Here is a 17,748-nt window from a genome sequence, read left to right as displayed (position 1 = left end):
TGTGTGTATTATCCCTGTACTGTGACATCACTGTGTGTATTATCCCTGTACTGTGACATCACTGTGTGTATTATCCCTGTACTGTGACATCACTGTGTGTATTATCCCTGTACTGTGACATCACTGTGTATATTATCTGTGGTGTTGGCTATTGTCTTGGTTTTATAAAGCTCTTCCTCTGTAGATTTATACATAAGGTCACGGGAATCTGCTCCCATTCACAGGTTATAACATAATAAATGATTAGTGGGTGTCGTTGGGGACCCCGTTACCTGCTTCTCAGCCAGGACGGCCCTCCCCATCAGCAGCGTCTCCAGTCCTTTCTTGGTGACAGTGAAGTCTATTACTGAGGTCTTTGCGCTGATCTCCGGAGTGAAGGCAGGATTTGGCCTCACAGTGGTCATGTAGAGTGTAAATGTGTCCACTACGTCCATTACTTTATCTCCAACTTTCACCTGTATACCAGGCAAAATAATGGCACACTTGTAAAGATGAACAGCGGTATAACAAGGTAATATGTATAATAGCGGTAAATGCAGGTACTTTGTGAGGCCCCTGTGGACTAATGGTCGCCCCTGATGTGGGACACTCACCATTATCATTTCCCACATACATTGCTTACGTTATTGTACAAATAAAGATGGTGGAGAAAGAATTGCACAGATCTGTAGGGAATAGCAAATAAGTACCATGTTTCCGGAGTGTGGCCCATAAAGGGTTTATCTGGACGATGTATATAAAAATGTCATCAATATTATACACTCCCTGACAGAAGTTCTGTCGCTTATCCATGTTATGTAAATAAAAGCTTATAACCTGACTTTAAATTCATCCATTGGTTTTATAAATTACTCTTTTGAAAGCTGAAACCCTCCCACATTTGGTTTAGGTTATGAAAATAAAGTTGCTGCAAAGCTGAAATATTGGCCAGTTAATGAACACAGAAAGGTCAGATTTTGGCAAGACAAAAGTTTTGTCGCCTTGTCATATAATGCACCCAATTTTAGTTTACATCCTCACCTGTGCTCACTAAATGATCGGTTAATTAGCAGGTGTGTATAAAAAGAAACCCAGTACTACAGGCCTTCAGTTGAACTACAACTTGACCTCTGACAACATGCCAAAAATCCACCCTGCGACCAAAGCCTTGATTCAAGAGGCTGAAGACCAGATCCACTGCAGAGGTGGCTGACACCTTTAATGTGTCTCAGCGTCAAGTACAAGGAATTAAAAAAAGATTTGAAGAGACTGGAGATGTTTTTGACAAGCCCAGGTCCGGCAGACCTGCTCAGGAGGAACGTTTGTTGGTTAGAAAATCCAAAGCAAGCCTATCTTCGACTGCAGCAGAGCTCCAACAGGCCTGGTCACCTCAAGTCCCTATGTCAACTATAACATCCATGGTGAATCAGTGCCCAGAAGCCAGCACTAAACAAAGGGAATTAAAAAACCATGTGGCATTTGCCAAGTCCCACAGTCTGCTAAACAGATGGATGCTAGAAAAGTGGCAGAAGGTGGATTTCTCTGATGAATCTTCAGTTGAATTACACCACCGCAAATACTGAAGGAGACCTACTGGAGCCCGTATGGATCCAAAATACACCCAAAAAGATCATGGTCTGGGGTTACATCCAGTATAGGTGTATGCAAAACATTTGCAAGGTGGAAGGCAATATCAATAGCCTAAAATATCAAGAAGCATTAGCTACCTCTTACATTCCCAATCATAAAAGGGGTCAAATTCTGCAGCGGGAGGGTGCTCCATCTCATACATCCATCTCTACAACAAAGTTCCTCCTAGCAGAGAAGATCAAGGTGCTCAAGGACTGGCCAGCCCAGTCACCAGACATGAGCATCATTGAGCATGTTTGGGGTAGGATGAAAGAGGAAGCTTGGAAGACAAAACCAAAGAATCTAGATGAACTCTGGGAGGTGTGTAAGATGCATTCTCTGCTATTCCTGATGACATCATCAGTAAATTGTATGAATTATTGTTGAACCGCATGGATACAGTCCTTCAATCTCATGGAAGTTACACAAAATATTAAATATGGCTCTAATAGCACCACAACTTCATTCACCAATGTTATGCAACATATCTTTGTATTAGAAGTGAATTATTTGTTTGAATTTCACATTACTTTCTGTGGGCGACAAAACTTTTGTCTTGCCAAAATCTGACCTTTCTGTGTTCATGAAATGATCAATATTTCAGCAACTTTATTTTCATAACCTAAACCAAATTTTGGAGGGTTTCAGCTTTCAAAAGAGTAATTTATAAAACCAATGGATGAATTTAAAGTCAGGTTATAAGCTTTTATTTACATAACATGGATAAGCGACAGAACTTCTGTCAGGGGCTGTAGCTCTGTTGCATGCAGGGGCTGCGTGGACTGAGCGAGCGCTAGAGCCTCTTCATTGTTTACATTGGGTTTGCACACACTGTTCGTTATGTTGTGGCCTTGCTTGGTATTACAGCATGTTTCATTAAAGTGAATGGGACAAAACAGAGATACAAGGAGCACTCCGCGTCTATGTGAATGGAGCCAGTGTGAATCATGAGACTCGGGAGTTACTCCTCTCACGGTGGCTGCCGGCCAAGACCCAGGCACTGGATGTACAGATTGTGTGTGGATTGTACACCAGTGACCAGTAAATGTCACCCACTCTGTAAGGTGCTGCTGATCATTATCTCTAGAGCAAAGGCGCGCAGGCTGACAATAAAAGAAGAAACTTTAATTGCACTGGTGTTTGCAACCCTGACACCAGGAGGCTGCACAAGCTTCAGTAACTAATTAAAGGGATTGTCTAAGAGCTGAATCAATTAATCCCACAGGATACATTACGAAACTCGGGCAGCAGGAATCAGACACTGGCTGTGTTGTTGCTGTTGTGTATGTTTAAGGCCCTGTGCGCACACTGCATTCTTACCCGCGGTTTTTTTTTTTGTTTTTGCTGCAGAAATGTCTTGAGAAAATGGTTGTAACCTTTCTGCAGACATTCAGACATTCCCCAGCAAAACCTATGGAAAAAAAAAAATATCTGTGCGCACACTGCGTTTTTTTCTCAAGAACATTCTTTCTGCAGAATTTATTGAGAAAAAGAATGAGCATGTCACTTCTTTTCTGCAGGTAGCTGCGATTTTTGCCATAGATAATGGTAAAAAAAATGCAGGGACCAACCCGTGGAAAAAAACCGCATCAAAAACACATAAAAAACGAGGTAAAAACGCATGCGTTTTTCAGTGCGTTATTGGTGCGTTTTTTGAACGCAAGTGCGCTAATCTTTCATACTCAAGAAATTTCTTGAGAAAATCCTTTTTCTAGTGCGCACAGGGCCTTATACACAAACGCTGCGACAGGAGCAATGCATCTCCAAGACAGGCCCCGGCGAATTCCCCAACAAGCTCCTTTTTATAGAGGGAGAGATGTCAGTCTAGGGGAGCAGAGAGAAGTGGCCGGGGACCTGCCTCAGACCAGTCATCGTGGCACATAGTCCACGCCGGCTTTACACAGCATGTTTTCTATACACTGCAGCATATCTGTATCACACACGGCTGCAGTAACTCATCCAGGGTCTGGTACAGGCGGCCTATAGACCGTCCCATATATATCTTCATGCAGCGGTAACATGCCATACATCCCGGTGAGGACTGGAGCTAATCCCTGCGCTCCGTGTCCAGAGTAAAACAATAAGGAAACTCTTGTAGGGACAACACCGTCAGCACCAGAGGCAGGGGTTTCACATATTTCTTTTCAGGTTAGAAAACTGTGAATTTCCTGAATTTTCGGACAAGCGATGTTATAAATGAGGGTCTACGCTGATAAATTAGCTGCTTACTACATTATGTGTCACATAAACACACAAACCTTAAGGGAAGCTCCAGATTTAATATAGTTTTTTTCTAGAATGTTATCCAGAGATGGATCAAGTTGTTCTCCGATGTCTTCAATGAGGAGAGGCCTCCCGAGTGACAGGCAGACTTCCAAAAGAGTGTAGAAAGACTTGTGAGTGAAGGAGGTCACCTGCAATATCAGAGGTAATGGTCAGGGGGATTGTATCAGTGAGGGGTAAATCGTAATTAGCCCGCCTGTGCCGGATACTATTCTGGGTATCCCCAGGTCATACATTCATAGTTTATCTATGCACATGCAATGAATGGATGATAGGTGCAGGTCCCTCATCTGCCCTAACATGGAATATATAGAAGACACTCGTAATGTATAACGATCACCTGTAGACCATTGACTTTCTCCCTCATCTTAATCCAAGCCTTCCCTTGAGCCTGCGGATCAATAAGGAGGGGATATCTGGTCGCCTTAGTCATGATTATACCATTTTGGATAGACATATCATCTGCAGGTAAACCCTGAAGGATCCAATCGCTAACCTACAAGATATAGAGCATAGAAATGACGGTCACAACTGATCCACTTCATAGAAACAGACGGGGTCAGAGCGAGACCCAGCAGACACATGACATCATCTTGGTTCCTCCCCTCACCCGCATTATCACAATGTCCTGCTACATTTATGCCATCATCCTCACTAACCACGGTGCACAGCTTCATGTGCCGTGAGGTCTTGTCCAGGCAACACATGCGGAGGTGCAACCAGATAAACTTACAGTGGATATCAGAAGCTTAAAAAAGACCAACCACCATATATAACCTAAAGCCAGTGCTATACTGGCGCTATCATGCTGATTCTATACATACCTGTCATGTGAGGTGTCATGTAAAACTCTTGAAGGGTCCTTACCCCCCTCCCCACCATCAGCCACAGATAGTCATGACGATTATCTGATCGGCTTGAAAGTTTAGGAATTTATGACTCGGGTGATGGTAGAGCTACAGCCAAAGGATGCATAGAAAAGACATTTCTTTGTTCTGTTGCAGGGAAAACTTCTAAAACAGTTTTTAAGCGCTACGTTAATGCTAGAAAAATTAAAAGCATATTGCCAGAATCCCTGTGGAGCGCTGAACCCAGCGCACCGTTTAGCTTAACTTGGAGATCGCTGGTAGCGCGACAAATGAGTATTGGCCAGTAACTTGCCAGTAATCATGCTAGATGCGTTGTGTTTGGTATCTATGTAAAATCGAGATAAAATATGATGCTAATATCTCTCAGCTGTGTGGCCCAGGGGCAAAGATATGTGAAAAGCTAGAATTAAAGAACTTTGTGACACTCTTGGCACAGCCCACAAGAGATCGTAAAATGATTGCTGGGGGGAGTCAGTTTTGGAAGGCATCAGTAAGGGGTGATGCTGGCCGTTTCTACCATCTTCTTCTCTTGGAGCCCCTCCCTCCCTAAATTCGGACGTCACATCTATGGCACGAGTTTAGTAAGTTTCACGTTTTTTACCTTTTATTTTATGTAACTGTCTATACTGTGTATTTGTATTGTTCCCTTTTGTAAATTCTTGTATATTTTTTAAACACTGCCTATTTTTGGATTAAATATATAAAATTTAATAGTTCGCTTCCTTCTGTTCTATATACGAACCCAATCCCGTCCGAAAGCCTTCAGCTATCTGAAACGGGTGCCCAGCTACCTGGAGAAAGTCTGGGTGGTGGCAGCGTAATTGTATTGCATTGAATTATTGGGGTGCTATCATTAAGGGTACCGAGGTATATATATATTCCATTAGCGGGAATCGGTGATATATACATTTACCCTTGCTGTGAGACCGCCAATATTTGGCATTATCAGCTCAGCAGCCTCATCTTATGCATTGTCCTGCAGTACCAAATGTGGCCTGCCGACAAGAGGAGCGCTAGAGAGTAGTCGTGTTCGTGACAAATTAGTGAACAGCTGCGGGATATCTGAGTGACTCCCCCGGCTGTTCGTGACAAATTGGTGGCAGCGGTGGGATATCTGAGTGACTCACCTGGTTGTTCATGAAAATACCTTTAGTTGTGAGATCGGATGTACACTTTCTGAAATACAGGCAAATAAAGTTTGTGAAATGGGCTGTTAGTTGATTGACATGTGCAACAGAATCGCTAATGGGTGGGTCGGGTTTTCCTAGTTATTCCCAACCCTGTCTGCCTGCCTGTCCTTCCTCCTCTCTCCTTCCTCCCCCTGGGAAGGAAGGACAGGCAGGCAGACAGGGTTTGGAATAACTAGGAAAATGCGACCCACCCATTAGCTATTCTGTTGCACCTGTCAATCAAATAACAGCCCATTTCACAAACTTTACTTGCCTATGTTTTAGAAAATATACATCCGATCTCATAACTACAGGTATGTATAGAATCAGCCTGATAGTGCCAGTACAGCACTGTATGTATAGAATCAGCCTGATAGTGCCAGTATAGCACTGTATGTATAGAATCAGCATGATAGCGCCAGTATAGCACTGTATGTATAGAATCAGCCTGATAGCGCCAGTACAGCACTGTATGTATAGAATCAGCCTGATAGTGCCAGTATAGCACTGTATGTATAGACTCAGCCTGATAGTGCCAGTATAGCACTGTATGTATAGAATCAGCCTGATAGTGCCAGTATAGCACTGTATGTATAGAATCAGCCTGATAGTGCCAGTACAGCACTGTATGTATAGAATCAGCCTGATAGCGCCAGTATAGCACTGTATGTATAGAATCAGCCTGATAGCGCCAGTATAGCACTGTATGTATAGAATCAGCCTGATAGTGCCAGTATAGCACTGTATGTATAGAATCAGCCTGATAGTGCCAGTACAGCACTGTATGTATAGAATCAGCCTGATAGTGCCAGTATAGCACTGTATGTATAGAATCAGCCTGATAGCGCCAGTATAGCACTGTATGTATAGAATCAGCCTGATAGTGCCAGTATAGCACTGTATGTATAGAATCAGCCTGATAGTGCCAGTGTAGCACTGTATGTATAGAATCAGCCTGATAGCGCCAGTATAGCACTGGTTTTAGTTTATATTGGAAAATCCTGGTGATTGGTCCTCTTTAAAGCCCAGCATATAATATCACATGTGAACACAAGGCTAATAAACTAAGACATTGTTATTTTCCCCTTGTTTGCCACATGTACAGATCAGTCCACATCGTGTGCAGTAAGCTGGAGAGACACAGATGTGATGTAAGGTATATGAAGCGGTACAGGGGAGGCTGTGGCCGGTGCCCTGCGCAGCAGCGTGGCACAGGCACAGAGCACACTCCTGCCCCCTGCAGGGAGCAGCAGAGATTGCCAATAGCCAAAATTATTTACTGGAAATGAGAAGGTTAGTGGCTGTCACCCCCTGTATACCTGGATATTTTATCATTCAGAGCTAGTACCAGACACAGCAGTGGGATCAGTCATGACAATCACTGGGGAACAGACATAACAAGTCCCTTTAATGGTGACATATCTGAAACATCTGCAATCAACGCAGCAGCCCTGACAATCTAAAACACAAGTGGAGAGTAAGACGAGAGGCTGAAGTGCTGCTTCTCTGGTGTGGAAAGGTCCAGTGTGCGATAATCACCAGAACACAAGCCAAAATAAGAAGAAGGAATTGGGGTGACCTGGCCATAGACATCACATACACGTCCTCCTGGAGGCAAGACAGCCAGTGATGAGTGGGATGTGTGGTGGGTTATATGCCATTGATGGAGCATTTGTTACTTCTTTCCTCCGCACCGAGATCCTACAGCTCTTATATAGGATAATAATAGGACAGGACTGAGCGAGCAATGCCGTATCTGTACACAACGCACACAGACTATATATCCCACTCCGTGCACAGCTGCGCACATGTATCGCCTAGTGCATGACATCGTCTACATAGGAAACACGGAGGGAAGTAAAGGTAACACATAGTACATAAATATACACTGAGTGCAGTAGAGTTATCTGGCCTCACACTGCCCCCTGCCTGTGACGTGGGGTATCACGTCTTCTTACCGTTGGCTGGTCTATGAACATGGACACTATATTCAGGTTCCCGGAGGACGGGATGCCCCTGCTCTGTATTTCCGCCTCCCATATGTCTTCCAGCAGGGTCCTGAATGTTTCATTAAACGGTCCGCAGTATGAGAGGAAAGCGGCCACTAGGAGGACATTGCCGACGAGACTAGAAAAAACACACGGTGCCAGCAGTGAGTGCCAGGGTCCACCTTTATAATTATCTTTTTTGTTTCTACCAATAAATCTAAAATTAAAGCAATTTAATCTAAATGCAGAAACGTTAAGTGTCCGCCTCACGTTTTGGTTCTGCAGCTCCTCTGCAGACAATATATCTCCATGGCAACAGACAACAAACCCGGTGTAGTCTGACCCTGCAATCTCACATACATAGGACTGCAATCAGACTACAGGGGAACTTGTAGTCTGTTACCATGGAAACACAGGTCTGCATAGGAGCTGTAGACACTAAAGATATACTGTATTTACAAAGTTATTTCATCTTTAATGAAAGAATTAAAAAAATGTATATTAGATGCACTTATGGCCATTAATGCCCTCAATATGACAGTGGGGAGAATATTTCCATTGCTGGTTTGGCCCAGTCACTAAAGTAGTCGGTTCTGCTGGTCACGGACCTCAGTGGTGGCAGAGCCAGCGATGGCCACGCCGGCAGGACTCAGCGGCGTCTGACGTCATCATTGTTATTGGCGGTAACATGGCCATTTCTGTGGTGCGTCAGCGAAGGCGAGAACACAATTAGCCTGGGGCAAGAAGTTTCCAACAGTCCTGATATTCTGTAATGCTCTTTACTGCTGAAGCATCAGATAATCGGATGGTGCTGTCATCAAACGTTATTATTATCTGCCCACAGACGGTATTATTTATGGAAATGTACAGAGAGCAGCCGCTGCATATGATACCGAGTCAGGTCACCACCTTCCATCCGCCGGTCAGAAGCATTATCCTTGTAAAGAGCCGATTCCTTCCACTACGATTGGATTTGTAGTGCAAGATGGCAACACAGACGGGGAGGCTGCTGCAAAGAAGGGAATTTTGTTACTTACCGTAAATTCCTTTTCTTCTAGCTCCTATTGGGAGACCCAGACGATTGGGTGTATAGCTACTGCCTCCGGAGGCCACACAAAGCATTACACTAAAAAGTGTAAGGCCCCTCCCCTTCTGGCTATACACCCCCAGTGGGATCACTGGCTCACCAGTTTTAGTGCAAAAGCAAGAAGGAGGAAAGCCAATAACTGGTTTAAACAAATTCACTCCGAAGAAACATCGGAGAACTGAAAACCATTCAACATGAACAACATGTGGACCCGAAAAACCAACCAAAAATCCCGAAGGACAACAGGGCGGGTGCTGGGTCTCCCAATAGGAGCTAGAAGAAAAGGAATTTACGGTAAGTAACAAAATTCCCTTCTTCTTCGTCGCTCCATTGGGAGACCCAGACGATTGGGACGTCCAAAAGCTGTCCCTGGGTGGGTAACAAAATACCTCAAGTTAGAGCTGCAAGACAGCCCTCCTCTATGAGGAGGCCACTGCCGCCTGCAGGACTCTTCTACCTAGGCTGGCGTCCGCCGAAGCATAGGTATGCACCTGATAATGTTTGGTGAAAGTGTGCAAACTCGACCAGGTAGCTGCCTGGTACACTCGTTGAGCCGAAGCCTGGTGTCGTAATGCCCAGGACGCACCCACGGCTCTGGTTGACTGGGCCTTCAGCCCTGAAGGAACCGGAAGCCCCGCAGAACGGTAGGCTTCCAGAATTGGTTCTTTGATCCATCGAGCCAGGGTGGCTTTAGAAGCCTGCGACCCCTTGCGTTGGCCAGCGACAAGGACAAAGAGTGCATCAGAGCGGCGCAGGGGCGCCGTGCGGGAAATGTAGATTCTGAGTGCTCTCATCAGATCTAACAAATGTAAATCCTTTTCATACCGGTGAACCGGATGAGGACAAAAGGAAGGTAAGGAGATATCCTGATTAATATGAAACGAGGATACTACCTTATGGAGAAACTCCTGAATGGGGCGCAGCACTACCTTGTCCTGGTGGACCACCAGGAAGGGAGCCTTGGATGACAGCGCTGCTAGCTCAGACACTCTCCGAAGAGACGTGATCGCTACCAGAAAGGCCACTTTCTGTGATAGTCGAGAGAGTGAAACATACGTCAGAGACTCGAAAGGCGGCTTCTGGAGAGCAACTAGTACCCTGTTCAGATCCCATGGATCTAACGGCCGCTCGTACGGGGGGACGATATGACAAAGCCCCTGCAGGAACGTGCGTACCTGCGGACGTCGTGCTAGACGCTTCTGAAAAAACACCAATAGCGCCGAGACTTGCCCTTTAAGGGAGCCGAGCGACAAGCCCTTTTCCAACCCAGATTGCAGGAAGGAAAGAAAAGTAGGCAATGCCAATGGCCAGGGGGACACTCCTTGTACAGAGCACCAGTAAAAGAAAATCTTCCACTTCCGTGGTAGATCTTAGCAGACGTGGGCTTCATAGCCTGTCTCATGGTGGCAACGACCCCTAGGGATAATCCTGAGGACACTAGGATCTAGGACGCAATGGCCACACAGTAGGTTCAGGGCCGTAGAATTCAGATGGAAAAACGGCCCTTAGGACAGTAAGTCTGGCCGGTCTGGTAGTGCCCACGGTTGACTGACCGTGAGATGCCTGTCGCCAGAGCTCTTTGATCGTCATGAAAACCGGGACCTTGCCGTTGTGCCGATTTGTGAAACCCGTCCGGGTGCAGAGACCATTCTCCTGCGTCCACGCCCTGGTGACTGAGGAAGTCTGCTTCCCAGTTTTCTACGCTCGGGATGTGAACTGCGGATATGGTGTATGCTCTGTCTTCCACCCCTAGCAGAATCCGGCGGTCTTCCTGGGAGGCTCGCCGACTGCGTAGTCCGCCTTGGTGGTTGATGTATGCCACCGCTGTGGATTGTCCGACTGAATTCGGATCTGTTTGCCTTCCAGCCACTGCAGGAAGTCTTGCAGGGCAATATACACTGCCCAGAGCTCCAGACAATTGATCTGAAGAGTGGACTCCTCTGAAGAGAGTCCTTGATCGTCTGAGAAAAGGGGAACGTTCCTGTGTAGGGACATCGACTTCCCCTCCCATTAGCGAAGAATGTTCTATTGAAGTGGACGCAGATGAAACTGCGTGAAAGGGACTGCCTCTGGATGAGGTGTCTCCTTGAAGGAGAGACTGCACCCCCGTCTGTAGTGACCGCTGTTTGTCCAGTGGAAGCTTCACCATCGCTGAGAGAGTGTGAAACCCCAAGCTAAGATATGCCAGCGATTGGGTTTAACTTTGAAAAGTTGAGGACCCACCCGAAACTCTGGGAAGTCTCCAGCGCCATGTTCAGGCTGTGTTGGCATGCCTCTTAAAAGAGTGCCTTGACAAGTAGATGGTCTAAGTAAGGGATCACAGGGTGACCCTGAGAGTGCGGGAGTGGTCCCACTGCTGCCATGAACTTGGTGAAAACCCGTGGTGCTGTCGCCAGACCGAAGGGTAGGGCTACGAACCGAAGATGCTCGTCTTCAATAACGAATCGTAGCAAACGCCGGTGCTCTGGAGCAATCGGCACGTGGAGATAAGCATCCTGATGTCTATTGATGCTAGGAAATCTCCTTGAGACATTGAGGCAATGCCGGAGCGGAGGGATTCCATCCGGAACCGCCTGGTTTTCACGTGCTTGTTGAGCAGTTTAAGGTCTAGAATGGAACGGAAGGAGTCGTCCTATTTTGTCACCCCGACCAGAACGGAGTAAAAAGAGTCTCTTGTTCCTGAGGAGGAACCGGGATTACGACTCCTACTGCCTGCGGAAGAGCCTCGGCTCGGCCGGTGAGGAAGTTTTTGCGACAAACTGTCTCTCACCCACCGGCCATTGACCTGTGGCAGTTAAATGTCGCTAAAGCGGGGGAGTCTGCCACCGACCGCGGATGCGGAGAGAGAGGGCTGAAAGTCATGAGGAAAACCGCCTCGGTAGCGGTTCCTCCGGCTGCCTTCTCCGGGCGTGATTGAGCCCGCCAGGAACCTGCGCCCCTCTGAGCCTTTTGAGTCCTGTTGGACGAGGGCAATTGGGACGTGCCCGAGCCTGGGAAGGACCGAAACCTCGACTGTCCCTTCTCCTGATGGGTCTTGTTTGATAGCTGGGGTAAGGAAGAATCCGTACCCTTGGACAGTTGAATGATTTAATCCAACCGCTCACGAAACAGTGTGTCACTAGATAAAGGCAATCTGGTTAAGCACTTTTGTGGAAGCAGCATCTGCTCCAATCCCTTAACACTAGGAGCGTAACAACACGGAGTTGGCGGACGCCACTGACGTACGGCTCGTAGAGTCCAGGACAGCATAAACAGCTTGAGTCGCAATGCCGACATTGCGAGGTGAAGGACGCTACTGCGGCCAAGATGTACATGTGACCGCGTCCCTCTGCGCAATACTAGCTGAAATAGCTTGGAGTGCCTCTATGGCTGCGAATGCCGGGGCAACCGACCCGCCGATAGCTTCATAGACAGATTGCAACCAGAGGGCTATCTGTCTGTCAATGGCATCTTTAAGTGAAGTCCCATCTTCCACTGCAACTATAGATCTAGCCGCAAGCCTGGAGATTGGGGGATCCACCCTTGGAGCGCTTGAGCACGTCAGGGGGGAAGAGACAACGCGTATCCTCAATAAGGTTGGAGAAACGCTTATCGGGATAAGCGTGGTGTTCCTGGACTGCTTCTCTGGAGTCAGAGTGACCAGAAAAGTACTCAATATACGCTTGAGATACCGAAATAGGGATTTCTTCTGCTGTGAAGCTGACCCCTCCACTGGAGGAGTTGAGGGAGAAATACCCAACCTTCCATTGATGGACGCTATAAGATTATTCACTATAGCGTCACCATCCGGTGTATCCGGATTGAGAGCGGTCTCAGGATCAGAGTCCTGAACAGCTACGTCTGCATCATCATACAGAGAGTACTGTGATGAAGTCGAGGGCCGTTCTCAGGGAGCTCGCTTAGGCCGTCTGGGACTGTCGTCCGTTTCAGAGCCTGCACCCTGGGACGCATGGGACCCTCCTGGAGCCATGATTTGTTTTGAAATCAGGGTGGCCAGGGGCATTGAATCAACATTGCCCAAGGTCTGTCTGGACTGCAAAGTCTGTAAGATGTTAGTCATAGTCACAGACAATATATCAGCGGAAACTGCAACTCCGTCCCTGTCCCTGGACAGGGATCACAGGTGGTTCTTTTGGCCACCTGTAGCGGAGACCCCCGTTGAGTAATTGCACACACTGGGGGTCCTGGAACAGTATCGCATGCAGTACAAGCAGCATAGAAAGCCATGCCCTTTTTTTTTTTTTTGCTGTTGCTGTCTAGCCATCTAGGAGCATTAGCCAAGAATAGCGACCGTACAGTGCAATGTATAGCATACAAGCGTGAAGTACAATAAACACTTCAGCACATGCAGTACAAGGAGCATAGAAAGCCTGTGCCTTGGCACCTTTGCTTTTCTGCTGCCGTTGTCTAGTTATTCATGAGCATTAGCCAAGAAAAGCGACATACAGTGAATGTATAGCATACAAGCATGAAAATAACCACTGCAGCACATGCAATCCAAGCAGCATTGAAAGCTTGTGCCTTAGCACCCTTGCTTTTCTGCTGCTGTTGTCTAGTCATCAAGGAGCATTAGCCAAGAATAGCGACATGCAGTGAATGTACAAGCATGAAAATAAACTCTGCAGTACATGCAATCCAAGCAGCATTGAAAGCTTGTGCCTTAGCACCATTGCTGTTTGCTGCCGCTGTCTAGCCATCTAGGCGGGTAGACAGCCAAGAATAGCCCTTACAGTGCAATGTAAAGCATACAAGCATAAAGGACACATGACACTGCAGCACATGCAAGACAAGCAGCATATAGAGTCTGTGCTTTAGCACCCCTGATCTTTTGCTGCTGTTTCTAGGTCTGCATCCTGAATAGCGACCGTACAAACGTACAACAGGACACTTCGGCATTAGTGGGTCAGCACTTTAGTTGCCGCTTACCGCCCGCACAAAAGCAGGTGTGTGGCGCCGGAATCCTGTGCTGGTAGCTCAGCGCTTGTCTCAGTTTTCCCGCTCTGCGTGCCGGAATGGCTGCCGGCGTCCAGAGGAGAGGGGCGGGCCGAGGGCGTGCCCGAGACAAGAGCGGGAACCCGGCGCCCACTGTGTCTAGTGAAGGGGGCTGGAGAATGCAAATAAGGCTCCAGCCCTCGGCGCTGCTATAGAGCAGCGTCTCTCCCTTTCCCTGAGTGACAGGGTGGGGGCGGGAACGAAGCGGCGCTAGGCCGCAAAAGCCGGGGACTAAAGTTAGAAGCGCCGCCGCCGTAAAAGCGCGGTCGGCGCGTCCCCGGCGCACTACAAGTCGCAGCTGCGCCGCCGCTCCAGGGGCGGTCAGCGCGGCGGTCCCCACACGTAAAGTCCCCCAGTAATCTGCAGGGACTATAAGCCCAGCGCACAGCGCTACAGTCCCCGGCGCACTAGCACACCCAGCAAGCCTGGAGTGTGCGTGGCCTGCCATACGGGGACACAGAGTACCTGAAAGTTGCAGGGCCTTGTCCCTGAACGGCACTCCCGCTCCACATCCAGCAGGTTCTATGGGTCTGTGGATGGAGCCCGGCCTCAGGGCTTGGTGGCCGGAAAGATCCCACTTCCTCAGAGCCCCTCAGGGGGATGGGGAAGGAAAACAGCATGTGGGCTCCAGCCTCCGTACCAGCAATAGGTACCTCAACCTTACAAACCGCAAGTGGGGTGAGAAGGGAGCATGCTGGGGGCCCTAGTATGGGCCCTCTTTTCTTCCATCCGATATAGTCAGCAGCTACTGCTGACTAAACAGTGGAGCTATGCGTGGATGTGTGCCTCCTTCGCACAAAGCTTGAAAACTGGTGAGCCAGTGATCCCACTGGGGGTGTATAGCCAGAAGGGGAGGGGCCTTACACTTTTTAGTGTAATGCTTTGTGTGGCCTCCGGAGGCAGTAGCTATACACCCAATCGTCTGGGTCTCCCAATGGAGCGACGAAGAAAGGTCAATATCAGCGCACAAACTACTGACCGCAAAGGCCGCTACATCCAATACATACGAATACCCGGCCCCCTACATCTGATCTCACAAGATTACCCCGGCTGCTCCACACTCCAAGGTGAATGCACCCTGCCCTGATCACGTGTCCACATCAGGGGATCATGATTGGTTGGTGACTGCATCGTAATGACGATTGGATGGTGACTGGATGTTGATAATGATTGGATGAGAATTATAATTGGATGGTGATAAGGATTGTAGGAGGACCCTGATAGGATGATCATTGTCTAGTGATAATGATTGGATGGTGATGATTAGATAGTAATGATAATTAGATGGTGAGGATTGGATGGTGATGATGACTGGATGATAAGATGTTGGTTGGATGGTGATCGAATCATTAGCTGTGATTACATGGTAATGATGATTGGATGGTAATGACGATTGGATGATGATCATGATTGGATGGTGACTGGATGGTGATGATTATTGCATGATGACTATGATTGGATGATGATCATGATTGGATGGTGACTGGATGGTGATGATTATTGCATGATGACTATGATTGGATGGTGATGATAATCGGATGATGATGACGATTGAATGGTGATGCATATATGGTGATGACTGGATGGTGATAATGATTGGATGGTGATGACGATTGGAAGACAGGATGATGATCGGATCATTAGCTGGTGAAGATGATGATTGAACGAGAAGGAAGGAATCTAACTTACGCATGACTCACGCGAGGATCACATTGCATCGCACTGCCTGGACTGGCCATCCGTTTTCCTGACAGGAGCATGGCGGCTTCATGTATTTCTAAGCAGCTGCACGCTCCTGTCCTGAGAGTGAGAAGCCGGTCCAGAAAGTGCGATGTGATCCTCGCGCGAGTCACACGCAAGTACTACTCCAGCCTAAGGCCTCGGTTTCATATGCGTACAAATAGTCACTCCGATACTCGTCCTGAAAAGTGGGAGGAATTGTCATGCATATGGTCTTGCGTATGTCATGCGAGTGCACGTTTTTTTTCTCGCCTAGAATCCGTATGACATGCGAGTGCTGTGCAAGTGCTATGCGAGTGTGTAGGTTTTTCCTCACCTAGCATCTATATGACACCCATAGACTTGCATTACCAAGTCTGGTGCGATCTATGCAGCATGTTGCGATTTGATCCTCAGCACGATCAGAGCGGAGGAAATAATAGCAGAAGGACACTGCCTGATTTATTAACCCTGGTGCGCGTGCAATCCGATGTCTTATTGAATTCCACTTGTGCGTGAAAACCGCAATTGGAACCGAGCCCTAAAAGTGATTCCATACTCACACGCTGGAGGACGACCTTCCCGGCAGTGTCCCAATCCTATGCATGGAGTTTGCAGAAATCCATGCGCTGCTGCTGGGGAGACTGAATGCAGATCAGCAAACCTGCAGCGAGTGGCTATATGGCGAGCATAACCTCTGGGGTGTAAAGGGGGTTGCACAGCTTTTGCTTTTAAACATTTTAGAAGTAGTAAAAGAAATAACAACAACAGATTTCACAAGTTTAAAACAAACCTGCAGCAAAAATGCATCTTCTCCTCCGGCCAGCAGAGGCCAGAGGGGAACATTAACCCTTGGATACTTTGCATCGTCCTGCCCTTGTGCCATCTACTCTTCTCATTATTCTTTCTCACTACAATGTACTCTTATCAGGTAGTATTATGTCTTCATACAGTGGGACAGGAAAAAAAATGGTGCACTGACCACCCGATCCAGCAGCCAATCAGTGGTCTTAGTTGTCAGCTGACTGACGGTCGTGGACGTCAACACTTCTGGTACTGGTGAAAACCGCCAGATTAGCGGAAGCGAGGGCGAGAGGGGCCAGTGTCAGGGTAAGTATTAGTTCTTTCCATTATATAGATACCCAATATCTCTGACATTTTTAATAGTGAACAACCCCCTTTAATATTACAATATTTAGGGCTTGGTTGCTGTCTGTAACCATGGAGACGCATTAGTGAGCGTAGGAGCTGTATGCACAGAGCAGTTTTGTACTGATTCATCCTTTGAAGTTAATCTACTTTCATTATTCGGCAGTAAATGAGAAATGCCAATGTTTGCAGTAATAATGCCGGCAGTGAGGATTTTCATTACGATTTTCTGCTGTGTGTATTTTATTTCTGGAAATTGATATAAATATATTTTCAGCCGCATCTGAACAGATCCTAAGACTCCTGTGTGTGTAATGTGACTGTCTGCTCCTGCAGCGCCGGACGTGTTGAGATGCATTCACAGTCATCACGTCCATGGTCAATACCGATAGGTTTTATGAGATCCCATTCAGCCGCACGCCTAGATAAAGCTCTGTGTAGATCACCTGCCGGTGTACGCAGAATATAATGCGCTGAGGACAGTTTTATTTCCACATTTACTGATCGCAGTAAATAACGCATTTATCATGTTACACGCATTGTCCCGGTTACAGGGAAACCGATGTTCTTTACCGCACGGCTCTCATCACATAACGCGAGTTACAGAAATGTCCTGACAGTATGGAAGCACATCTTATTAAGTAAAGCTATCTTAACCCCTTCACCGCCTGGTGATTTTCCATTTTTGTTTTTTTTTCTCCCCTTCTTCCAAGAACTTTTTTATTTTTCCATCAGTATAGCCATATTAACGCTTGTTTCTTCGGCGCTCCATTGGGAGACCCAGACGATTGGGTGTATAGCACTGCCTCCGGAGGCCACACAAAGCAATTACACTAAAAAGTGTAAGGCCCCTCCCCTTCTGGCTATACACCCCCAGTGGGATC

General features: G+C 47.2%; 1 protein-coding gene across 1 annotated transcript in view; it reads right to left on the bottom strand.

Annotated features, from left to right (window-relative positions):
- DNAH8 (dynein axonemal heavy chain 8) overlaps positions 1-17,748 on the bottom strand; it is a 593,387-nt gene that overhangs the window by 78,164 nt on the left and 497,475 nt on the right. The window contains exons 71-74 of the mRNA XM_075338922.1: positions 7,888-8,056; positions 4,232-4,387; positions 3,867-4,022; positions 273-455 (exon numbers count right to left, since the gene is read on the bottom strand). Coding sequence (XP_075195037.1) covers positions 273-455; positions 3,867-4,022; positions 4,232-4,387; positions 7,888-8,056 — 664 coding nt within the window. The remainder of the gene's footprint in view (positions 1-272; positions 456-3,866; positions 4,023-4,231; positions 4,388-7,887; positions 8,057-17,748) is intronic.

The sequence above is a fragment of the Anomaloglossus baeobatrachus genome, chromosome 3, assembly GCF_048569485.1.
Source record: "Anomaloglossus baeobatrachus isolate aAnoBae1 chromosome 3, aAnoBae1.hap1, whole genome shotgun sequence".
Lineage (NCBI taxonomy): Eukaryota > Metazoa > Chordata > Amphibia > Anura > Aromobatidae > Anomaloglossus > Anomaloglossus baeobatrachus.
The sequence above is the reverse complement of the archived record's forward strand: the minus strand, read 5'-3'. Positions and strand labels throughout refer to the sequence as shown.